The sequence below is a fragment of the Heterodontus francisci genome, chromosome 16 (assembly GCF_036365525.1).
Source record: "Heterodontus francisci isolate sHetFra1 chromosome 16, sHetFra1.hap1, whole genome shotgun sequence".
NCBI classification, from domain to species: Eukaryota; Metazoa; Chordata; class Chondrichthyes; order Heterodontiformes; family Heterodontidae; genus Heterodontus; species Heterodontus francisci.
In genome coordinates, this window is record NC_090386.1 from 98,053,637 (window position 1) to 98,080,524 (window position 26,888).

At 47.0% G+C, this 26,888-nt stretch overlaps 1 protein-coding gene across 7 annotated transcripts in view; it reads right to left on the reverse strand.

Moving 5' to 3' along the window:
• Positions 1–206: 206 nt before the first annotated feature.
• tox2 (TOX high mobility group box family member 2) overlaps positions 207–26,888 on the reverse strand; it is a 259,956-nt gene continuing 233,274 nt past the window's right edge. For all 7 annotated transcript variants that reach the window (XM_068048697.1, XM_068048696.1, XM_068048698.1 and 4 more), the window contains 4 exons: positions 18,440–18,520; positions 5,960–6,379; positions 2,282–2,412; positions 207–1,316 (listed from right to left, as the gene is read on the reverse strand). In XM_068048697.1, the coding sequence (XP_067904798.1) occupies positions 1,280–1,316; positions 2,282–2,412; positions 5,960–6,379; positions 18,440–18,520 (669 nt within the window). In that variant the 3' untranslated portion in view covers positions 207–1,279. The remainder of the gene's footprint in view (positions 1,317–2,281; positions 2,413–5,959; positions 6,380–18,439; positions 18,521–26,888) is intronic.

The window sequence follows — 26,888 nt, forward strand, 5'->3', positions numbered from 1 at the left end:
CCCTGCCCAAACGTCTCACTAAAGCATTCCATTTATCTTATTTAGTTTTGAACACTGATAGAAATCATTCGAATGTAGCCACACGTTTAGCCTTGGGTAGGAGAATGTTGATCTTCACACAGAAAATAAAACATAAGCAATAAAAGTATCTTTAAAGTAAATCAGTGTGAGTGTTTGATGGAAAGAAGTGATCTTTACACTTCTTGTGAGTATAAAATTATTATTTTTATTTACTGATGGGGAAAATATAAAAATCAGACATAAAACATAAGAACATAAAATTTGACAGCTGGTGTTAAACCAAATGGAGAAACAGCTCCAGAAGTTCAGAGACAGCTCACCAACTTATTAAACACATACAGTTTACTAATGAATTTTTTTTTTTAAATAGACTAAGCAGTATCAATCAAAAAAAATTAAATAATTGGACACAAGGCAGAAAATTAATATTAAAAGCTACGGAATGCATCTATAAAAGGCCCCAGTCACTGGTGTTTAAGAAAAACAAATACATTTGGCATTTTGTACACAAATGTCACCTTCCCCTCTAAACATTTATCCAACAGTGTGCTACAATAAAATCAGAGACAAAAAAAATACTCTTTTCTCTATAAAGTAAATCACAGAATAATCTTCCAACACACAAAGCCTCTGTAATTGTCAACACATCTAGAACATTTAGTAAAACTACAGAAAACAATATCCTAAATTTACGCTTTCTTCAATAGACTGCTTCACATTTAATATTTTAAAGTCCTCACCATTTCACTTGGTCATTATTCAAGTGGTCAGAATTCAGTACAAAAAGGCAACTTGATCGTATTTACCTGTCCACTTGGTCATATTACCAATATGGACTGTGTACTTACAGTCTATCTGCACAGTTTAGTTATGTTCAGCATTAGGGGAAAAAAACATCATAATGATCATATTAATGTTAAATCCACAAGCATTAGGCCAAGGGTCCTGAATTATCCACAAAAGCAGTTCACTATAGTAGCAATCGAGGACTAATCCTTCGGGCAAGCAAATTATTTCCTTCATAGGACAGAGTTAAATTGCCCCCTTTATTTTAATTTTTAAACTATATTTTTTGGAAAGAAAGAGGGTTAGCATCCTATGACAACATGACTGAGCTCACAGGCCTCTGTTTGGGTCTATGATTCCAAGTGCTTGGCAACTGACTCATCTAATGTTCTCAGTGTTACCAACATGTTGGCAACTGTCGGGCTGGTAACTCTCTTAGCGAGGTCCGAGTAAAGAAGAAGATCTCGTGAGCTCAGGTGAGGTAGAGTGGCTTGTCCCTTGGTAACATGCTTAATTAAAAAGAAAGAGGTGTTAGTTTAGTGAATCAAAGCATAGCACAGCTGGAGTCTGTGGTGTGTTATCATGTGTATGTTTAACGCTCCTTTGTTTCTATTTTAATAGAGGATTTAACCCAAGTATAAGAAGCAGGAAGGATTAAAAGAAACGTTTTAACTGATCGCAGCTCTGGTCCATAGGGAGAAAAGTAACTGAAAGCGAGGATTAATATTTCCATTAAAATAGCGGACAGAGAGAATTTGATATGAATGCATTGAGTGTTTGTAGAATTGAGTCTAAAAGCATCATTTGCAGCCTGTGTTTTTAATTACTTCTGTTCTGAGTTCTGGTGAGTGTTGTTGCTTTTAGCCTCCCATTTCCTTCCAGTCTTATACTCTACTTAGTGTGTACCAGATAGAAATTATTTGGAAGAAATGCGCTGGATAGCCGAATCATGGGGTCTGTTCATCCCTCTCCCTCTGCAATCTGCTTGGCATCTACTTGAAGGCTGAAAAGATCGTACAATCCTGCACTGTTGGTCCTGTGCCATCTCGAGTCAGACTGAGTTTACCCTTTATGATCCTGAACATTGCTGCTGTTTCCCCACCATTTCCCAAGTCTTTCCCACACAATCTGGATAAGGATCAACCACAAGGATAGAAGCTCTGTGAGATCCTGCAACAGCCCAAGTCTGTGTGAAAAATCCACCTCTTTCGGTATCCAGAAATTTTCAGGCTCTGCAATCCTAAACTTTGTTCTGTTTTACCCAATAAGACCCCTAATCTAATCCAGTTCAGCTCACCTGATCCCCAGTCTAATCCAGTTGAACTAACATGACCCCTGGTCAAATCTAGTCAACAAAATGTTCCTGTGTTTAACACATGCTCCTGCTTCTCGTCGTGTTTAACCCATGTGTTCAACACGAGCCGAGCTTTCGTTCTATCAGATCATTACTGAGCTGCTTTTCATCCCCACTTACCTGCAGTGGTTGATGACACACTCATTGCTGCAGTATTCATTATCCCACTCACTGCTTTGTACTGGTGGGTTTGAGCCAGGAGACTGGGCACTGACTGTGTTCTGAAACTCCGACTGCATGTGAGCATATCCCTGAGGGAAAAGAAGAGAATTTGCCACTTCATTTCAGAGACTTCATAATTCAGCAACTTAATCCTGGGAATCCTACTCATTGATATTAAGGAGCCTTTAATAAGGAGCAAAGGAATTATTTAAAATCACAGGCAATGCAGGGCTCACTTATTGTTGGTTGAAAAACATTGAAAACACGTTTCTGGGATAATCCTGTGAATGTTTGTATACCTTGGACTCCAAATTTGTCACACTTCATTGTGAATTTCACTTCTGACATTCTCTAACTTTGATGAAACCTGGTTGAACTCAGAGGGGCTAAAATTGGTTTTCGGCATTCGGGAGAAGGATGACAGGGAATGAGAAGTCTCTTTTATACTCATTCTTCTGCACTGACTTCAACAGAAAAATATAAAAAAATCAGAGAGGTTTAAAACAGGCAGCAATTTCCTATCGCCTGTTTTGTGCTAATGTTAAAGACCAGTTTCACTCCCATTAAACACAGCTAACTCAAGATAAACCTGTGTCCTATCTTCCCATTGTCTGCTGTGTGTTGTTCTTGGGAAATGAGTCCGAATCATTCAACTGAAGGGCCATGAATTGGACTGGACGGGACTGGACTGGACGGGACTGGACTGGATAGGACTGGACAGGTTTGTTCCTCAGCTGATTTAGACAGAATCCTGCTGTGCAGTAACTGGGAGAACTCCAGTGTGGGTTTATCCAAGGTCACATTTCTCTGCTTAGCAGAACGACGGGACAGGGTATCTGCCCACCTGCTCTCTGTACCATTGACCCTCCCTCGCTTCCTGGGGCAGGGATATTTTAATATTAATGGAGAGTACCCCCTCCATTAAGGGCCCACAGTGGGAGGGGAAGAGGGGGGAAGGGGAGGTAGAAGAAGGAAAATCACTGCAGTAGATTTCTTAAAAATTTAAAACTGCCCTAATTTATGAGCTGACGGCACGTTGCCAGCCGTCCCTCGATTCGAGGACGAATCTACTCAGGATGGTGAGTTTCTACTATGGGTCTTCAGGTGACTGAACAGGCCGATTTTTGACCCGCAGATCTTTGGACACTTGGGCAGGACATCCCACGAGGTAGTCGAATGCAGAGTGCAGTATTTGCTTCCTTTTCTTTCCTTCTCCGCCGTCGCTCTGCCTCATTAAGGTCTTGGGACTCGAAGCGTGATGCAGTTTGGTGGACTTGTTGTTGCTATTCTGAGCGGTTGGTAGCAAGCTCCTCCCATTCGTTAAGGCCAATACAGCCCTGCTTCTAGAAGCTCTTCAGAATGTCTTTGAATCGTTTTCTTTGTCCTCCCCGGAATGCTGGCTGTTTGAGTGTTGTGAGAACAGGACCTGTCTGGGGAGACGGTTTTCGGCTATCCGGACAGTGTCCAGTCCATCGAAGTTGGTTTTGCAGGAGTTTTGCCTGACTGCTTGTGAAGCTGGCTTCAAGAAGGACACTAGTGTTTGGTCGACAGTCTTCCCATTCAATTGGAGGATACGGTGAAGCCATTGCCGATGGAATCTCTCCAGCAGTCTTATGTGTTGCTGATACACAGTCGAGGTATCATTGCAGTACAGGAGTGTGGTGACAACAACTGCTCCGTACACTAGGACTTTTGTTGACTTGTGGAGGTCTTTGTTGTCACACACTCACTGCTGTAGTTTGTAGAAGGCTGAGCTGGTGCAGCTGACCCTGTGTTGGATCTCCTTGTCAGTGGTGCCCTTTTGAGAGAGGTGGCTGTCAAGATATGGGAAGTGCTCAACATATTCCAGAGTCTCTCCTTCAACATATATGGGAGGTGGAATATTTGGCTGACCAGGTGTTGGTTGATCTGAGTTTTCTTTTGGCAACATTCAAGGACAGGCCGAGTTTCCCGTTTGCAGAAATGAAGAGATAGAGAGTGGCTTGAAAATCTGGTGCAGAGTGGGCAACGACACTGCAGTCATCTGCAAACTGTAGATCATGTATGTCTATGTCTGTGATGCATTTAGTTTTGGTACGGAGGCAACTGAGACTAAATGGTATTTAATACTCACACCAGAGGGCAGTTGATCTTTGATGAGGTGAATAGCCACTGTCAGGTAGATTGTGAATAATATGGGAGCTATCACACAGCCTTGCTTGACCCCGGTCTGGATATTGACAGAGTCTGTTTCAGATCTCCCACTCAAGACAGTTGCAGTCATGTCGTCATGAAGCGATTTCAGGATTGTGACGAGCAGACAGGTGATCAGTGGGTTACAGGAGGAAAATGGTCTGAGCAACACAGAGGAAGTTTACAAAGTAAAGGAAGATTACTTGGCTCTTTCTCTTTGTTCCAGAGCAATTCAAAACTAATCCCACTGCCCCATCCTCCCTCCACAGCCCTGCATCGACCGACACTTCAAATATATAGACTGTCTCAGTGGTCACTGCCTCCATCATACCCTGTGACAAAGCATTCTGTAACACTCTGTATAAAGACAGTTCTCTCAATCACTCTCCTCTCTCTCAGTGATAATGGCCAGAATTTAACACCCGCCACCCCCCTCCATCCCATCCTGTGGGCTGGGAGGTGGGAGGGGTGACATGAAATTGTGTAAGATGGTGAGGGTGCAGTACCCATCGCCTACCCACCCCCACTGGTATCTTACCAGCAGCCAGTGGGTTGGCGGTGACACACCTGCCCTTAGGCCAACTGAGGCCTTTAAATGGCCAATTATTGGCCACAAGGGCCTCTTCCTGCTGTCCCTGGTATTTAACCAACGGAAGGCAGATGGGCACTTTGTTATCTGAGGTGGCCCAGTAATACCTGTCAGTCTTCCTGTGTGCTGGTGGGGGGAGGGGCTGGGGCTCTCCTGATTGGGCAGCCTTTGCCCCGTGGAGGGCCCCCCGGCAGTACAGGCCACCCCCAATGGAACACACCCTCGCCGTCTCAGTCGACGCCACCCCCCCCCCCTCAACCCCCTCGCCGGGGTCTGGCCAATTGACCCAAGCGAGCCCCAACCCCACTTACCTGTTCCAAGGCCATTGTCCATTGAGGCTCTTCTCGCTAGGTGCAGTCCCAGCAGTGCCCACCACTCCTGGTGGTGCTGCTGAGACTGAAGAGCTGCCAGCCCTCTGATTGGTTGACAGCTCTTGGAGGCGGGATATCCTGCCTCGGAAAGGCAGAAGTCACATGTGCAGGCACTTAATTGCCTGAGCCACACAAAATAACAGCATGATTCCGGGGCGGAGGAGATCGGATCATCCCTGGCTTTCCAGCCGGTGGGCAGGGCCAGCGCCTCATCGTGAAATTCCATTCTTACCCATTTGTAACCACAACATCCCCACCAATGGCTTCTCTTCGCTCCGCCTTTGCTTCTGGAGACCCATCCCCAAAGGGCTCAATCAAAACCTTTCTTAATGTTAAAAAGCTCATTAAATCTCCTCTTGGCCTTCTCTGCTTCCATGGAAAGATCACCAATATCTCAAGTCTCTTCTCAGAACTAACGTCCCTGTTGCTGGATTCATGCTGGTTTATGTTCCCTGCACCTTTCGAGCTGGTGTGGATCGTGCTCAATATCATGAAGATTCTCACCTGCTGTCCTGGTGGAGAGTGAAGCTGAGATTGGACCTGCAGTGGCATCTGGTGGGAGATGATTGGCTGGCTCTGGACCTGTTGCATGGAGATGGGTTGGTTGAGGACGGCAGTCTGCTGGTGGTGATGGTGCTGGAGGGAGAGCTGCTGGTGCAGGGGAGGGCTGATCTGGAGTGAAGGAGGTGGCGAACCACTCAGTGGCATCTGCGACATGACTGTCTTGGAGGCGAGGGTCCTGGAGAGGCTGTGGTGAGAGGGGCCTGAGAACGTTTGCAGCTCTGACTGAGAGAGGAAGGAATTCGGTCCAATGTAAGATGTTGAGGTCTGGGGTGGTAGGGTGTAGAGCGGCTGCTTTGGGGGGATCAGGTGTGATTGTTGAGAGGTCTGCCCATTCTTCGTTTCCACTTGGTCATTGTAGCTCTGCGGAAATGAGTAAAATTAAACAGGTTGTTAAATTGGTGTACTATTGATAGCAAAGAATAGGATGTGGGTTTTTTTGGGCAGTGACAATATAGTTCCTGTTGAGCGTGACCCTCCAAGACAGCCTCATGCTCCCCACAATCAGAATGATACAGAACAGAAGGAGTGCATTTGGCCCACCAGGCCTGTGACAGCAATCCTTTCACTGAAGACGCATACTGTTAGCACAAGACAAGCTTACAGTCGATCTGTCAGCACTGCATGACCATCTTGCCCCAGAGTTGAATGGACCTTTTCATGAAGGAGCATCACCTCCAAAGAAAATGTCTTTGGAAAATCTTGTGCCATTCGGTTAGATTAACACCCTTCAACTGACATGCTAGAGAAACGCAGTTGCAAAAAATAAACCTGGACACAAACACACAGTGGCATAAAAAATTGAAGTCAAAGATACAGTCACCAGTAACAGGGGCAGATATCAATGAGAGAGACCAGTGTTACAACCAGGTGAGAAAGGTCTCTCAGGGTCTCTCTCAGTCTTCACCTGGTCTTACTGTAACAGGGTTTAATTTTAAACACACTGTGTTTTGAGCTCCCCCTTGGTGAATCCTTGTTCACCACTTTCCAATTATAAGGCAAAGAAACCAGCACAAACAGGCTTTCTTAGGTTTAAAGAAGAAAAGTTGAAATTTATTGAACTTGAACTGAAACTCGATATCGGTTGACACTGACGGATACACGACGCGCCCACGCTAACATGTATATGCGATACACACATGCAAATAGAGACAGAAAAGAGAAGAAGGAAAATTAAAGTGGAAAAATTTGAGGCAATATCTGAAGAGTTTTTATTACGGTTCTTCGAGTTCACTGTAGAGTCCTTGATTGTAGGTAGATCTTGCTTTTTGTCAGGGCCCAGTATTCTTCTTAAACTGTTCGCTGTAGGAGACTTTTCTCTCTTGGGGTTCATGTGTCTTCAGTGGATTCAGAGGCTTGTGAGAAAGAGATGGGAGCAGACAGGAGAGATCTTCTCAGTCCAGGAGCATACAGTCTTTCTGAGTTCAAACTCTCTGTGGCCAGTTCAAAAGAAAACCCTGGAAGAGCCAGTAAGACATGTGACCAGCTGGTCTAACCAGTCCTGGCACTTGTGGATTGTATCCTCCTTAGAAGGCCCCGGAATGCACTTCCTCACCTTTGATGCCTGTTAGTATGTAAATAATTTTTTCCAACCATGACTGATCAGTTTAACAAGTCATTTCCTCGCTCCAACAACAGTGAGAAATCAATGTTCGTGACATTGCCTCATTCTTCGCAGGTGGGCCTAGCATGACACCAGTAACAGGGGCAGATATCAGAGAGAGAGAGACCAGTAACAGGGGCAGATCTCAGAGAGAGAGAGACCAGTAACAGGGGCAGATATCAGAGAGAGAGAGACCAGTAACAGGAGCAGATATCAGAGAGAGAGAGACCAGTAACAGGGACAGAGATCAGTGAGAGAGACCAGTAACAGGGGCAGATATCAGAGAGAGAGAGACCAGTAACAGGAGCAGATATCAGAGAGAGAGAGACCAGTAACAGGAGCAGATATCAGAGAGAGAGAGACCAGTAACAGGGACAGAGATCAGTGAGAGAGACCAGTAACAGGGGCAGATATCAGAGAGAGAGAGACCAGTAACAGGGGCAGATATCAGAGAGAGAGAGACCAGTAACAGGGGCAGATATCAGAGAGAGAGAGACCAGTAACAGGGGCAGATATCAGAGAGAGAGACCAGTAACAGGGGCAGATATCAGTGAGAGAGAGACCAGTAACAGGGGCAGATATCAGAGAGAGAGACCAGTAACAGGGGCAGATATCAGAGAGAGAGAGACCAGTAACAGGGGCAGATATCAGAGAGAGAGGCCAGTAACAGGGGCAGATATCAGAGAGAGAGACCAGTAACAGGGGCAGATATCAGAGAGAGAGAGACCAGTAACAGGGGCAGATATCAGAGAGAGAGACCAGTAACAGGGGCAGATATCAGAGAGAGAGACCAGTAACAGGGGCAGATATCAGTGAGAGAGGCCAGTAACAGGGGCAGATATCAGAGAGAGAGAGACCAGTAACAGGGGCAGATATCAGAGAGAGAGACCAGTAACAGGGGCAGATATCAGTGAGAGAGGCCAGTAACAGGGGCAGATATCAGAGAGAGAGACCAGTAACAGGGACAGATATCAGCGAGAGAGACCAGTAACAGGGGCAGATATCAGCGAGAGAGACCAGTAACAGGGGCAGATATCAGTGAGAGAGACCAGTAACAGGGGCAGATATCAGAGAGAGAGAGACCAGTAACAGGGACAGATATCAGAGAGAGAGACCAGTAACAGGGACAGAGATCAGTGAGAGAGACCAGTAACAGGGGCAGATATCAGAGAGAGAGAGACCAGTAACAGGGACAGAGATCAGTGAGAGAGACCAGTAACAGGGGCAGATATCAGAGAGAGAGAGACCAGTAACAGGGACAGATATCAGTGAGAGAGACCAGTAACAGGGACAGATATCAGTGAGAGAGACCAGTAACAGGGGCAGATATCAGAGAGAGAGAGACCAGTAACAGGGACAGATATCAGAGAGAGAGACCAGTAACAGGGGCAGATATCAGAGAGAGAGAGACCAGTAACAGGGGCAGATATCAGAGAGAGAGAGACCAGTAACAGGGGCAGATATCAGAGAGAGAGAGACCAGTAACAGGGGCAGATATCAGAGAGAGAGACCAGTAACAGGGGCAGATATCAGTGAGAGAGGCCAGTAACAGGGGCAGATATCAGTGAGAGAGACCAGTAACAGGGACAGATATCAGAGAGAGAGACCAGTAACAGGGACAGATATCAGCGAGAGAGACCAGTAACAGGGGCAGATATCAGAGAGAGAGAGACCAGTAACAGGGGCAGATATCAGAGAGAGAGAGACCAGTAACAGGGGCAGATATCAGTGAGAGAGGCCAGTAACAGGGGCAGATATCAGAGAGAGAGACCAGTAACAGGGGCAGATATCAGAGAGAGAGAGACCAGTAACAGGGGCAGATATCAGAGAGAGAGACCAGTAACAGGGGCAGATATCAGTGAGAGAGACCAGTAACAGGGGCAGATATCAGTGAGAGAGGCCAGTAACAGGGGCAGATATCAGAGAGAGAGACCAGTAACAGGGGCAGATATCAGTGAGAGAGACCAGTAACAGGGGCAGATATCAGTGAGAGAGGCCAGTAACAGGGGCAGATATCAGAGAGAGAGACCAGTAACAGGGACAGATATCAGCGAGAGAGACCAGTAACAGGGGCAGATATCAGAGAGAGAGAGGCCAGTAACAGGGACAGATATCAGAGAGAGAGAGGCCAGTAACAGGGGCAGATATCAGAGAGAGAGACCAGTAACAGGGACAGATATCAGAGAGAGAGACCAGTAACAGGGGCAGATATCAGAGAGAGAGAGGCCAGTAACAGGGGCAGATATCAGAGAGAGAGACCAGTAACAGGAGCAGATATCAGAGAGAGAGACCAGTAACAGGGACAGATATCAGCGAGAGAGACCAGTAACAGGGGCAGATATCAGAGAGAGAGAGGCCAGTAACAGGGGCAGATATCAGAGAGAGAGACCAGTAACAGGGACAGATATCAGAGAGAGAGACCAGTAACAGGGGCAGAGATCAGTGAGAGAGACCAGTAACAGGAGCAGATATCAGAGAGAGAGACCAGTAACAGGGACAGATATCAGTGAGAGAGACCAGTAACAGGGACAGATATCAGCGAGAGAGACCAGTAACAGGGGCAGATATCAGAGAGAGAGAGGCCAGTAACAGGGGCAGATATCAGAGAGAGAGACCAGTAACAGGGACAGATATCAGAGAGAGAGACCAGTAACAGGGACAGATATCAGAGAGAGAGACCAGTAACAGGGACAGATATCAGCGAGAGAGACCAGTAACAGGGGCAGATATCAGAGAGAGAGAGGCCAGTAACAGGGGCAGATATCAGAGAGAGAGACCAGTAACAGGGACAGATATCAGAGAGAGAGACCAGTAACAGGGACAGATATCAGTGAGAGAGACCAGTAACAGGGACAGATATCAGTGAGAGAGACCAGTAACAGGGACAGATATCAGTGAGAGAGACCAGTAAGAGGGACAGATATCAGTGAGAGAGACCAGTAACAGGGGCAGATATCAGTGAGAGAGACCAGTAACAGGGACAGAGATCAGAGAGAGAGAGACCAGTAACAGGGACAGATATCAGAGAGAGAGACCAGTAACAGGGGCAGATATCAGTGTGAGAGACCAGTAACAGGGACAGAGATCAGAGAGAGAGAGACCAGTAACAGGGACAGATATCAGTGAGAGAGACCAGTAACAGGGACAGATATCAGAGAGAGAGACCAGTAACAGGGACAGAGATCAGAGAGAGAGAGACCAGTAACAGGGGCAGATATCAGTGAGAGAGACCAGTAACAGGGACAGATATCAGTGAGAGAGACCAGTAACAGGGACAGATATCAGTGAGAGAGACCAGTAACAGGGACAGATATCAGAGAGAGAGACCAGTAACAGGGACAGAGATCAGAGAGAGAGAGACCAGTAACAGGGGCAGATATCAGTGAGAGAGACCAGTAACAGGGACAGATATCAGTGAGAGAGACCAGTAACAGGGACAGATATCAGTGAGAGAGACCAGTAACAGGGACAGATATCAGTGAGAGAGACCAGTAACAGGGGCAGAGATCAGTGAGAGAGACCAGTAACAGGGACAGATATCAGTGAGAGAGACCAGTAACAGGGACAGATATCAGTGAGAGAGACCAGTAACAGGGACAGATATCAGTGAGAGAGACCAGTAACAGGGACAGATATCAGTGAGAGAGACCAGTAACAGGGGCAGAGATCAGTGAGAGAGACCAGTAACAGGGGCAGAGATCAGTGAGAGAGACCAGTAACAGGGGCAGAGATCAGTGAGAGAGACCAGTAACAGGGGCAGATATCAGAGAGAGAGAGACCAGTAACAGGGGCAGATATCAGTGAGAGAGACCAGTAACAGGGGCAGATATCAGAGAGAGAGACCAGTAACAGGGACAGATATCAGAGAGAGAGACCAGTAACAGGGACAGATATCAGTGAGAGAGACCAGTAACAGGGGCAGATATCAGAGAGAGAGACCAGTAACAGGGACAGATATCAGTGAGAGAGACCAGTAACAGGGGCAGAGATCAGTGAGAGAGACCAGTAACAGGGACAGATATCAGTGAGAGAGACCAGTAACAGGGACAGATATCAGTGAGAGAGACCAGTAACAGGGGCAGAGATCAGTGAGAGAGACCAGTAACAGGGGCAGAGATCAGTGAGAGAGACCAGTAACAGGGACAGATATCAGTGAGAGAGACCAGTAACAGGGGCAGATATCAGAGAGAGAGACCAGTAACAGGGACAGATATCAGTGAGAGAGACCAGTAACAGGGGCAGAGATCAGTGAGAGAGACCAGTAACAGGGACAGATATCAGAGAGAGAGACCAGTAACAGGGGCAGATATCAGAGAGAGAGACCAGTAACAGGGGCAGATATCAGAGAGAGAGAGACCAGTAACAGGGGCAGATATCAGAGAGAGAGAGACCAGTAACAGGGGCAGATATCAGTGAGAGAGAGACCAGTAACAGGGGCAGATATCAGAGAGAGAGAGACCAGTAACAGGGGCAGATATCAGAGAGAGAGAGACCAGTAACAGGGGCAGATATCAGAGAGAGAGAGACCAGTAACAGGGGCAGATATCAGTGAGAGAGAGACCAGTAACAGGGGCAGATATCAGAGAGAGAGACCAGTAACAGGGACAGATATCAGAGAGAGAGACCAGTAACAGGGGCAGATATCAGAGAGAGAGAGACCAGTAACAGGGGCAGATATCAGTGAGAGAGACCAGTAACAGGGACAGATATCAGTGAGAGAGAGACCAGTAACAGGGGCAGATATCAGAGAGAGAGACCAGTAACAGGGACAGATATCAGAGAGAGAGACCAGTAACAGGGGCAGATATCAGAGAGAGAGACCAGTAACAGGGGCAGAGATCAGTGAGAGAGACCAGTAACAGGGGCAGATATCAGAGAGAGAGACCAGTAACAGGGACAGATATCAGTGAGAGAGACCAGTAACAGGGGCAGAGATCAGTGAGAGAGACCAGTAACAGGGACAGATATCAGAGAGAGAGACCAGTAACAGGGGCAGATATCAGAGAGAGAGACCAGTAACAGGGGCAGAGATCAGTGAGAGAGACCAGTAACAGGGGCAGATATCAGAGAGAGAGAGACCAGTAACAGGGACAGATATCAGAGAGAGAGACCAGTAACAGGGACAGATATCAGTGAGAGAGACCAGTAACAGGGGCAGAGATCAGTGAGAGAGACCAGTAACAGGGACAGATATCAGTGAGAGAGAGACCAGTAACAGGGACAGATATCAGAGAGAGAGACCAGTAACAGGGGCAGATATCAGAGAGAGAGACCAGTAACAGGGACAGATATCAGTGAGAGAGACCAGTAACAGGGGCAGAGATCAGTGAGAGAGACCAGTAACAGGGGCAGATATCAGAGAGAGAGAGACCAGTAACAGGGACAGATATCAGTGAGAGAGACCAGTAACAGGGGCAGAGATCAGTGAGAGAGACCAGTAACAGGGACAGATATCAGTGAGAGAGAGACCAGTAACAGGGACAGATATCAGAGAGAGAGACCAGTAACAGGGGCAGATATCAGAGAGAGAGACCAGTAACAGGGACAGATATCAGTGAGAGAGAGACAAGTAACAGAGACAGATATTAGCGAGAGAGGCCAGTAACAGAGACAGATATTAGCGAGAGAGGCCAGTAACAGAGACAGATATTAGCGAGAGAGGCCAGTAACAGAGACAGATATTAGCGAGAGAGGCCACTAACAAGAACAGATATCAGTGAGAGAGACCAGTAACATGGGCAGATATCAGAGAGAGAGACCAGTAACAGAGACAGATATTAGCGAGAGAGACCAGTAACAGGGGCAGATATCAGCGAGAGAGACCAGTAACAGGGGCAGATATCAGAGAGAGAGACCAGTAACAGGGACAGATATCAGTGAGAGAGGCCAGTAACAGGGGCAGATATTAGCGAGAGAGACCAGTAACAGGGGCAGATATCAGCGAGAGAGACCAGTAACAGGGGCAGATATCAGAGAGAGAGACCAGTAACAGGGACAGATATCAGTGAGAGAGACCAGTAACAGGGACAGATATCAGAGAGAGAGACCAGTAACAGGGACAGATATCAGTGAGAGAGACCAGTAACAGGGGCAGATATCAGCGAGAGAGAGACCAGTAACAGGGGCAGATATCAGCGAGAGAGACCAGTAACAGGGGCAGATATCAGAGAGAGAGACCAGTAACAGAGACAGATATTAGCGAGAGAGGCCACTAACAAGAACAGATATCAGTGAGAGAGACCAGTAACAAGAACAGATATCAGTGAGAGAGACCAGTAACATGGGCAGATATTAGTGAGAGAGACCAGTAACAGGGACAGATATCAGAGAGAGACACCAGTAACACGGGCAGATATTAGCGAGAGAGGCCAGTAACAGGGACAGATATCAGCGACAGAGGCCAGTAACTGGGGAAGATATTAGAGAGAGAGACCAGTAACAGGGACAGATATCAGCGAGAGAGGCCAGTAACAGGGACAGATATTAGAGAGACAGCAGTAAGAGGGATAGATATCAGTGAGAGACAGCAGTAACACGGGCAGATATTAGCGAGAGAGGCCAGTAACAGGGGCAGATAACAGCGAGACAGACCAGTAACAGGGGCAGATATCAGAGAGAGAGACCAGCAACAGGGACAGATATCAGCGAGAGAGGCCAGTAACAGGGGCAGATATTAGAGAGAGACAGCAGTAAGAGGGATAGATATCAGTGAGAGACAGCAGTAACACGGGCAGATATCAGAGAGAGAGACAAGTAACAGGGACAGATATCAGCGAGACAGACCAGTAACAGGGGCAGATATCAGCAAGAGAGGCCAGTAACAGGGGCAGATATCAGAGAGAGAGACAAGTAACAGGGACAGATATCAGCGAGACAGACCAGTAACAGGGGCAGATATCAGCAAGAGAGGCCAGTAACAGGGGCAGATATCAGCAAGAGAGGCCAGTAACAGGAGCAGATATCAGTGAGAGAGGCCAGTAACAGGGGCAGATATCAGAGAGAGAGACAAGTAACAGGGACAGATATCAGCGAGACAGACCAGTAACAGGGACAGATATCAGTGAGAGAGACCAGTAACAGGAGCAGATATCAGAGAGAGACATCAGTAACAGGGACAGATATCAGCAAGAGAGGCCAGTAACAGGGGCAGATATCAGTGAGAGAGGCCAGTAACAGGGACAGATATCAGCGAGAGAGACCAGTAACAGGGGCAGATATCAGCGAGACAGACCAGTAACAGGGACAGATATCAGCGAGAGAGACCAGTAACAGGGACAGATATCAGTGAGAGAGACCAGTAACAGGGACAGATATCAGCGAGAGAGACCAGTAACAGGGACAGATATCAGCGAGAGAGACCAGTAACAGGGGCAGATATCAGCGAGACAGACCAGTAACAGGGACAGATATCAGAGAGAGACATCAGTAACAGGGACAGATATCAGTGAGAGACACCAGTAACAGGGGCAGATATCAGCGAGACAGACCAGTAACAGGGACAGATATCAGAGAGAGACATCAGTAACAGGGACAGATATCAGCAAGAGAGACCAGTAACAGGGGCAGATATCAGAGAGAGAGACAAGTAACAGGGACAGATATCAGCAAGAGAGACCAGTAACAGGAGCAGATATCAGAGAGAGACATCAGTAACAGGGACAGATATCAGCAAGAGAGGCCAGTAACAGGGGCAGATATCAGAGAGAGAGACAAGTAACAGGGACAGATATCAGCGAGAGAGGCCAGTAACAGGGGCAGATATCAGAGAGAGAGACCAGTAACAGGGGCAGATATCAGAGAGAGAGACCAGTAACAGGGGCAGATATCACAGAGAGAGACCAGTAACAGGGACAGATATCAGCGAGACAGACCAGTAACAGGGACAGATATCAGTGAGAGAGGCCAGCAACAGGGGCAGATATCACAGAGAGAGACCAGTAACAGGGACAGATATCAGCGAGACAGACCAGTAACAGGGACAGATATCAGTGAGAGAGGCCAGCAACAGGGGCAGATATCACAGAGAGAGACCAGTAACAGGGACAGATATCAGAGAGAGAGACTGGTAACAGGGGCAGATATCAGCGAGAGAGGCCAGTAACAGGGGCAGATATCAGTGAGAGAGACTGGTAACAGGGGCAGATATCACAGAGAGAGACCAGTAACAGGGACAGATATCAGAGAGAGAGACTGGTAACAGGGGCAGATATCACAGAGAGAGACCAGTAACAGGGACAGATATCAGAGAGAGAGACTGGTAACAGGGGCAGATATCAGCGAGAGAGGCCAGTAACAGGGGCAGATATCAGTGAGAGAGACTGGTAACAGGGGCAGATATCAGAGAGAGAGAGACCAGTAACAGGGACAGATATCAGAGAGAGAGACTGGTAACAGGGGCAGATATCACAGAGAGAGACCAGTAACAGGGACAGATATCAGAGAGAGAGACTGGTAACAGGGGCAGATATCAGCGAGACAGACCAGTAACAGGGGCAGATATCAGAGAGAGAGACTGGTAACAGGGGCAGATATCAGCGAGACAGACCAGTAACAGGGACAGATATCAGAGAGAGAGACTGGTAACAGGGGCAGATATCAGCGAGACAGACCAGTAACAGGGACAGATATCAGAGAGAGAGACTGGTAACAGGGGCAGATATCAGCGAGACAGACCAGTAACAGGGACAGATATCAGAGAGAGAGACTGGTAACAGGGGCAGATATCAGCGAGACAGACCAGTAACAGGGACAGATATCAGAGAGAGAGACTGGTAACAGGGGCAGATATCAGCGAGACAGACCAGTAACAGGGACAGATATCAGAGAGAGAGACTGGTAACAGGGGCAGATATCAGCGAGACAGACCAGTAACAGGGGCAGATATCAGTGAGGGAGACCTGTAACTGGGGCAGATATCAGTGAGAGAGACGTCAGTAATGGGGCAGATATCAGAGAGAGAGACACCAGTAATTGGGCAGATATCAGTGAGAGAGAGAGACGCCAGTAACGGGGCAGATATCAGTGAGAGAGACGTCAGTAATGGGGCAGATATCAGTGAGAGAGAGAGACACCAGTAACGGGGCAGATATCAGTGAGAGAGACGTCAGTAATGGGGCAGATATCAGTGAGAGAGACGTCAGTAATGGGGCAGATATCAGTGAGAGAGACGTCAGTAATGGGGCAGATATCAGAGAGAGAGACACCAGTAATTGGGCAGATATCAGTGAGAGAGAGAGACACCAGTAACGGGGCAGATATCAGTGAGAGAGACGTCAGTAATGGGGCAGATATCAGTGAGAGAGACGTCAGTAATGGGGCAGATATCAGTGAGAGAGACGTCAGTAATGGGGCAGATATCAGAGAGAGAGACACCAGTAATTGGGCAGATATCAGTGAGAGAGAGAGACGCCAGTAACGGGGCAGATATCAGTGAGAGAGACGTCAGTAATGGGGCAGATATCAGTGAGAGAGAGAGACGCCAGTAACGGGGCAGATATCAGTGAGAGAGATGTCAGTAATGGGTCAGATATCAGTGAGAGAGACGTCAGTAATGGGTCAGATATCAGTGAGAGAGAGAGACGCCAGTAACGGGGCAGATATCAGTGAGAGAGAGAGACGCCAGTAACGGGGCAGATATCAGTGAGAGAGACGTCAGTAATGGGGCAGATATCAGTGAGAGAGAGAGACGCCAGTAACGGGGCAGATATCAGTGAGAGAGACGTCAGTAATGGGGCAGATATCAGTGAGAGAGAGAGACGCCAGTAACGGGGCAGATATCAGTGAGAGAGGCGTCAGTAACGGGGCAGATATCAGTGAGAGAGACGTCAGTAATGGGGCAGATATCAGTGAGAGAGAGAGACGCCAGTAACGGGGCAGATATCAGTGAGAGAGGCGTCAGTAATGGGGCAGATATCAGTGAGAGAGAGAGACGCCAGTAACGGGGCAGATATCAGTGAGAGAGGCGTCAGTAACGGGGCAGATATCAGTGAGAGAGACGTCAGTAATGGGTCAGATATCAGTGAGAGAGACGTCAATAATGTGGCAGATATCAGTGAGACAGACGTCAGTAAGAGGGGCAGACTGGGGAGGAGGTGGCGTAGTGGTAATGTCACTGGACTAGCAACCCCTGTCAGTGTTTGAACAAAATTCTAACAAGACATTGGAAAAAACGCTGGGCCTTCATGTTAATTCTAATTACTTCCAACTGTTTTCATTAACTGGGTTTTGAGAAAGAGATCCATTATTCATTCTGATAGCATTACCAGGAATGATTTGTTGTGGTACTGTGGAAAACTGATATTGGTGCAGGTCCTGAACTGTAGGCCACATTTGAACCCTAATGTGCCCATTGGCTGCAGGGAGAATTTGAGTCATTACCTGTTTCACATCACACTCTCCACCGGGTGGTTGAGATTACACAGAATTTACAGCATTGAAACAGGCCATTCGGCCCAACAAGTCTATACTAGCGTTTATACTCCACAGGAGCCTTCTCCCACACCTCTTCATCTCACCCAAATAGCACGTCCTTCTGTTGGTGTCTCCCTCATGTGTTTATCCAGCTTCCCCTTAAATGTATCGATACTATTCACCTCAAACACTCCCTGTGGTAGTGAGTTCCACATTCCCACCAGTCTCTGGATAAAGGCGTTTCTCCTGAATTCCTGATTGGATTTATCAGTGACTATCTTACAGCTAATGGCCCCTGGTTTTGGACTCCCCCACAAGTCTGCCCTATAGATTGGGGCTGTAGGAAAGTGAGGGTATTTACTGATGAGCAGGTCATGACTTTGGTAGGCAGAGTTTTTGTGATTCCTTACCTTGGATACTAAACTGGCTCTATAGGCAGCAAGTGCTTTCAAGTATTCCTTTTTTGCAGCCTCAGTTTTTCTCTTGTATGCCTGTAAAAACAATACAAAACTCCGTCATCATTTTATTTTTAACTGAGAAACCGAAATCAAGGTCCAGGAGGCTTCCAAGGTTCAAAAGCGTAGGAGCATTGCTAAAATCAATCTGATGCAGTAATCAGTTGAAGTCCAGCATGAGTTTTAAAAGCCTGTGGGAAGACAGAATTCCTGAGGTAGTGAGACCTGAGGCTTCATTGTTTTGAGGAATATAAAAGGAGCAGAGAAAAACATGGGTATAAATTGGATTAGGATTTGAGGCACCAAAACAGTGGAGAAAAAAGACAGTATTTCTGTGAATGAGACAGGATAAATGGAGTAGAAGAGAGCAGAAAGAGTGTAGCTAAAACCTCACTGACTGTTTTGTGGATCTTGGTGTCAGTGACAGACGATAGCACAACTCAACACATGCATAAGATCGGGGCCTTTTCACAAAAGGTATCAAAACAGTTACTTTGTTAGGAAAAGACAGCCTGGGAAAGTGGGTCCTTTGCACAGACCCTACACTCAGAAGAAAGCTCCATTATTAAGGCCATTCAAGTGATGTCTACTGCAATATCAAAAGCAAATCCATTGCTATCTTTATCAGTGGTTCTCAAACTGGGGTCCGTGGACCCCTGGGGGCCAGTACATAATTTCCAGGGGGTAAGTGAAGTATTGTGACAGTATGATTGGGGAGACGGGAGCAGAGTCCGGCCACCCTGTGTGCAGCACAGAGTGGGCTGGTGGAGGAGAGGAGCTCGCACACAGGAACACTGAGAATGGTATGAAAGTAAATATCTGTTTTCTTAAAAGCATTATTAAAGATTCTTCACATGTAGCACGTTCATATTATAACTATTACATAGTATTATACTTTAGATGGGGGGGTGTCCGTGATTACTAAACCATTTGAAAAACGTTTCTTCAACTAAAAAATGTTTGACAACCACTGATCTTTATGACTGAATAGCCTGACATTTCATACAGCAGGGATTATTGTCGGTTATTCTATTTGGCCCTGCTCTTCCTCCACAGGTTTTCCCTTCTTCAGGTGAACAATTCCACGGGCACAGTGGCCCTAGTTCCTTTTTTTAAGTTACTCCTCACAATTTCACCTTATCTGCAACCTGACCAGATCCGTCTATCCTGATCCGATCGGTCTCTCCTGATCCGATCCGTCTATCCTGATCCGATCGGTCTCTCCTGATCCGATCGGTCTATCCTGATCCGATCCGTCTATCCTGATCCGATCGGTCTCTCCTGATCCGATCGGTCTCTCCTGATCCGATCGGTCTATCCTGACCAGAATCGTCTGTCCTGATCCAATCGGTCTATCCTGATCCGATCGGTCTATCCTGACCAGATCCGTCTATACTGATCCGATCAGTCTATCCTGATCCGATTGGTCTGTCCTGATCCAATCGGTCATTCCTGATCCAATCGGTCTATCCTGATCAGATCGGTCTATCCTGATCCAATCGGTCTATCCTGACCAGATCCGTCTATCCTGAGCCAATCGGTCTATCCGGATCCAATCGGTCTATCCTGACCAGATCCGTCTATCCTGAGCCAATCGGTCATTCCTGATCCAATCTGTCTATCCTGACCAGATCCGTCTATCCTGAGCCAATCGGTCTATCCGGATCCGATCGGTCTCTCCTGATCCGATCGGTCTATCCTGATCCGATCCGTCTATCCTGATCCGATCGGTCTCTCCTGATCCGATCGGTCTATCCTGACCAGAATCGTCTGTCCTGATCCAATCTGTCTATCCTGACCAGATCCGTCTATCCTGATCCAATCGGTCTATCCTGATCCAATCAGTCTATCCTGACCAGATCCGTCTATCCTGATCCAATCCGTCTATCCTGATCCAATCTGTCTATCCTGACCAGATCCGTCTATCCTGATCCAATCGGTCTATCCTGATCCAATCAGTCTATCCTGACCAGATCCGTCTATCCTGATCCAATCGGTCTATCCTGATCCAATCGGTCTATCCTGATCCAATCGGTTTATCCTGACCAGATCCATCTATCCTGATCAGATCCGTCTATCCTGATCCAATAGGTATGTCCTGACCAGAACGGTCATTCTTGATCCAATCGGTTTATCCTGACCAGATTGGTCATTCCTGATCCAATCGGTTTATCCTGACCAGATCCATCTATCCTGACCAGATCCATCTATCCTGAGCCAATCGGTCTATCCTGACCAGATCGGTCTATCCTGATTCAATCGGTCATTCCTGAGCCAATCGGTTTATCCTGACCAGATCCGTCTATCCTGACCAGTTCCATCTATCCGGATCCGATCGGTCTATCCTGACCAGATCCGTCTATCCTGATCCAATCGGTCTATCCTGAGCCAATCGGTCTATCCTGATCCAATCGGTCTATCCTGATCCAATCGGTCTATCCTGACCAGATCCGTCTATCCTGATCCAATCAGTCTATCCTGACCAGATCCGTCTATCCTGATCCGATCGGTCTCTCCTGATCCAATTGGTCTATCCTGATCCGATCGGTCTATCCTGATCCAATCGGTCTATCCTGATCAGATCCGTCTATCCTGATCCAATCGGTCTATCCTGACCAGATCCGTCTATCCTGATCCGATCGGTCTCTCCTGATCCAATTGGTCTATCCTGATCCAATTGGTCTATCCTGATCCAATCGGTCTATCCTGATCCAATTGGTCTATCCTGATCCGATCGGTCTATCCTGATCAGATCCGTCTATCCTGATCCAATCGGTCTATCCTGATCCAATTGGTCTATCCTGATCCGATCGGTCTATCCTGATCAGATCCGTCTATCCTGATCCAATCGGTCTATCCTGATCCAATTGGTCTATCCTGATCCAATCGGTCTATCCTGATCCAATCGGTCTATCCTGATCCAATTGGTCTATCCTGATCCAATCGGTCTATCCTGATCCAATCGGTCTATCCTGATCCAATTGGTCTATCCTGATCCGATCGGTCTCTCCTGATCCAATTGGTCTATCCTGATCCAATCGGTCTATCCTGATCAGATCCGTCTATCCTGATCCAATCGGTCTATCCTGACCAGATCCGTCTATCCTGATCCGATCGGTCTCTCCTGATCCAATTGGTCTATCCTGACCAGATCCGTCTATCCTGATCAGATCCGTCTATCCTGATCCAATCGGTCTATCCTGACCAGATCCGTCTATCCTGATCCAATCGGTCTATCCTGACCAGATCCGTCTATCCTGATCCAATCGGTCTATCCTGACCAGATCCGTCTATCCTGATCCAATCGGTCTATCCTGACCAGATCCGTCTATCCTGATCCAATCGGTCTATCCTGACCAGATCCGTCTATCCTGATCCGATCGGTCTCTCCTGATCCAATTGGTCTATCCTGATCCAATCGGTCTATCCTGATCCAATCGGTCTATCCTGATCAGATCCGTCTATCCTGATCCAATCGGTCTATCCTGACCAGATCCGTCTATCCTGATCCAATCGGTCTATCCTGACCAGATCCGTCTATCCTGATCCAATCGGTCTATCCTGACCAGATCCGTCTATCCTGATCCAATCGGTCTATCCTGACCAGATCCGTCTATCCTGATCCGATCGGTCTCTCCTGATCCAATTGGTCTATCCTGATCCAATCGGTCTATCCTGATCCAATCGGTCTATCCTGACCAGATCCGTCTATCCTGATCCAATCGGTCTATCCTGATCCAATCGGTCTATCCTGATCCAATCGGTCTATCCTGATCAGATCCGTCTATCCTGATCCAATCGGTCTATCCTGACCAGATCCGTCTATCCTGATCCAATCGGTCTATCCTGACCAGATCCGTCTATCCTGATCCGATCGGTCTCTCCTGATCCAATTGGTCTATCCTGATCCAATCGGTCTATCCTGATCAGATCCGTCTATCCTGATCCAATCGGTCTATCCTGACCAGATCCGTCTATCCTGATCCAATCGGTCTATCCTGACCAGATCCGTCTATCCTGATCCAATCGGTCTATCCTGACCAGATCCGTCTATCCTGATCCAATCGGTCTATCCTGACCAGATCCGTCTATCCTGATCCGATCGGTCTCTCCTGATCCAATTGGTCTATCCTGATCCAATCGGTCTATCCTGATCCAATCGGTCTATCCTGATCAGATCCGTCTATCCTGATCCAATCGGTCTATCCTGACCAGATCCGTCTATCCTGATCCAATCGGTCTATCCTGATCCAATCGGTCTATCCTGATCCAATCGGTCTATCCTGACCAGATCCGTCTATCCTGATCCAATCGGTCTATCCTGATCAGATCCGTCTATCCTGATCCAATCAGTCTATCCTGATCCAATCGGTCTATCCTGATCAGATCCGTCTATCCTGATCCAATCAGTCTATCCTGATCCAATTGGTCTATCCTGACCAGATCCGTCTATCCTGATCCAATCGGTCTATCCTGATCCAATCGGTCTATCCTGACCAGATCCGTCTATCCTGATCCAATCGGTCTATCCTGATCAGATCCGTCTATCCTGATCCAATCAGTCTATCCTGATCCAATCGGTCTATCCTGATCAGATCCGTCTATCCTGATCCAATCAGTCTATCCTGATCCAATTGGTCTATCCTGATCAGATCCGTCTATCCTGATCCAATCGGTCTATCCTGACCAGATCCGTCTATCCTGATCCAATCGGTCTATCCTGACCAGATCCGTCTATCCTGATCCAATCGGTCTATCCTGACCAGATCCGTCTATCCTGATCCAATCGGTCTATCCTGACCAGATCCGTCTATCCTGATCCGATCGGTCTCTCCTGATCCAATTGGTCTATCCTGATCCAATCGGTCTATCCTGATCCAATCGGTCTATCCTGATCCAATCGGTCTATCCTGATCAGATCCGTCTATCCTGATCCAATCAGTCTATCCTGATCCAATTGGTCTATCCTGATCAGATCCGTCTATCCTGATCCAATCGGTCTATCCTGACCAGATCCGTCTATCCTGATCCAATCGGTCTATCCTGACCAGATCCGTCTATCCTGATCCAATCGGTCTATCCTGACCAGATCCGTCTATCCTGATCCAATCAGTCTATCCTGACCAGATCCGTCTATCCTGATCCGATCGGTCTCTCCTGATCCAATTGGTCTATCCTGATCCAATCGGTCTATCCTGATCCAATCGGTCTATCCTGACCAGATCCGTCTATCCTGATCCAATCGGTCTATCCTGACCAGATCCGTCTATCCTGATCCAATCGGTCTATCCTGATCAGATCCGTCTATCCTGATCCAATCAGTCTATCCTGATCCAATCGGTCTATCCTGACCAGATCCGTCTATCCTGATCCAATCGGTCTATCCTGATCAGATCCGTCTATCCTGATCCAATCAGTCTATCCTGATCCAATCGGTCTATCCTGACCAGATCCGTCTATCCTGATCCAATCGGTCTATCCTGATCCAATCTGTCTATCCTGATCAGATCCGTCTATCCTGATCCAATCGGTCTATCCTGATCAAATCCGCCTATCCTGATCCAATTGGTCTATCCTGATCAGATCCGTCTATCCTGATCCAATCGGTCTATCCTGATCAGATCCGTCTATCCTGATCCAATCGGTCTATCCTGATCCAATCGGTCTATCCTGATCAAATCCGCCTATCCTGATCCAATTGGTCTATCCTGATCAGATCCGTCTATCCTGATCCAATTGGTCTATCCTGATCCAATCGGTCTATCCTGATCAAATCCGCCTATCCTGATCCAATTGGTCTATCCTGATCCAATCGGTCTATCCTGATCAGATCCGTCTATCCTGATCCAATTGGTCTATCCTGATCCAATCGGTCTATCCTGATCAAATCCGTCTATCCTGATCCAATCTGTCTATCCTGATCCAATCTGTCTATCCTGATCCAATTGGTCTATCCTGATCCAATCGGTCTATCCTGATCAAATCCGTCTATCCTGATCAGATCCGTCTATCCTGATCCAATTGGTCTATCCTGATCCAATCGGTCTATCCTGATCAAATCCGCCTATCCTGATCCAATTGGTCTATCCTGATCCAATCGGTCTATCCTGATCAGATCCGTCTATCCTGATCCAATCGGTCTATCCTGATCCAATCGGTCTATCCTGATCAGATCCGTCTATCCTGATCCAATCGGTCTATCCTGATCCAATCGGTCTATCCTGATCAAATCCGCCTATCCTGATCCAATTGGTCTATCCTGATCAGATCCGTCTATCCTGATCCAATTGGTCTATCCTGATCCAATCGGTCTATCCTGATCAAATCCGCCTATCCTGATCCAATTGGTCTATCCTGATCCAATCGGTCTATCCTGATCAAATCCGTCTATCCTGATCCAATCTGTCTATCCTGATCCAATCTGTCTATCCTGATCCAATTGGTCTATCCTGATCAAATCCGTCTATCCTGATCCAATCTGTCTATCCTGATCCAATTGGTCTATCCTGATCAAATCGGTCTATCCTGATCCAATCTGTCTATCCTGATCCAATTGGTCTATCCTGATCAAATCCGTCTATCCTGATCCAATCTGTCTATCCTGATCCAATTGGTCTATCCTGATCAAATCCGTCTATCCTGATCCAATCGGTCTATCCTGATCAAATCCGTCTATCCTGATCCAATCTGTCTATCCTGATCCAATCTGTCTATCCTGATCCAATTGGTCTATCCTGATCCAATTGGTCTATCCTGATCAAATCGGTCTATCCTGATCCAATCGGTCTATCCTGATCCAATTGGTCTATCCTGATCAAATCCGTCTATCCTGATCCAATCTGTCTATCCTGATCCAATCTGTCTATCCTGATCAAATCCGTCTATCCTGATCCAATCTGTCTATCCTGATCCAATCTGTCTATCCTGATCCAATTGGTCTATCCTGATCCAATTGGTCTATCCTGATCAAATCGGTCTATCCTGATCCAATCGGTCTATCCTGATCCAATCTGTCTATCCTGATCAAATCCGTCTATCCTGATCCAATTGGTCTATCCTGATCAAATCCGTCTATCCTGATCCAATCTGTCTATCCTGATCCAATCTGTCTATCCTGATCCAATTGGTCTATCCTGATCCAATTGGTCTATCCTGATCAAATCGGTCTATCCTGATCCAATCGGTCTATCCTGATCCAATTGGTCTATCCTGATCAAATCCGTCTATCCTGATCCAATCTGTCTATCCTGATCCAATCTGTCTATCCTGATCAAATCCGTCTATCCTGATCCAATCTGTCTATCCTGATCCAATCTGTCTATCCTGATCAAATCCGTCTATCCTGATCCAATTGGTCTATCCTGATCAAATCGGTCTATCCTGATCCAATCTGTCTATCCTGACCAGATGGATCCATCTTGTCTACATTGGCGTTGCCAAATCTGGTTGGATATAATCCTGGAGATTTCGTTACATGACCCTGCACCCCGCCCCATCTCCAACTGTCACACCCCCAAACACCCACCATTGGTCATTTAACATGCCCATCCTCCTGACATCCAGCCTTCCCAGAGCCAATCAGAATGTGAACAGACTCTTGTTTCCCATTTGGCTGATTTTTGACTGTCAGTCAAATGATCTTTTTATTCCCCATCTCAGATAATTTTAACATAAGAACATAAGAAATAGGAACAGGAGTAGACCATTCAGCCCCTCAAGCCTGCCCCACCATTCAATAAGATCATGGCTGATCTGCCCCAGACCTCAAGCTCCTCATAGCCCTCAACTCCCCAATATTTCAAAAATCTATCTACCTCCTCTTTAAATACTTTCAGTGATCTCGCCTCCACAACTCTCTGCGGTAGAGAATTCCAGACATTTACTACCCTCTGAGAGAAGAAATTCCTTTGCATCTCAGTTTTTAAATGAGTGTCCCCTTATTCTGTAACTCTGTCCACTAGTTCGAGATTCCCCCACTAGTGGAAACATCTTCTCCACATCGACCCTGTCAAGCCCCCTCAGAATCTTGTACGTTTCAATAAGATTACCCCTCATTCTTCTCAACTCTAGTGAATAAAGGCCTAACCTGTTTAGCCATTCTTGATAAGTAAACCCCTTCATCCCAGGAATCAGCCTAGTGAATCTCTTTTGAACTGCCTCCAATGCCAGTATATCCTTTCTTAAATACGGGGACCAAAACTGTACACAGTACTCCAGGTGTGGCCTCACCAACACCCTGTACAGTTGTAACAAGACTTCCCTATTTTTAAACTCCAACCCCCGAGCAATAAAGGCCAAAATTCCATTTGCCTTCTTAATTACTTGCTGAACCTGCATGCTAATTTTTTGTGTTTCGTGCACATGAACACCCAGATCCCTCTGTGCTGCACTTTTTTGGAGTCTC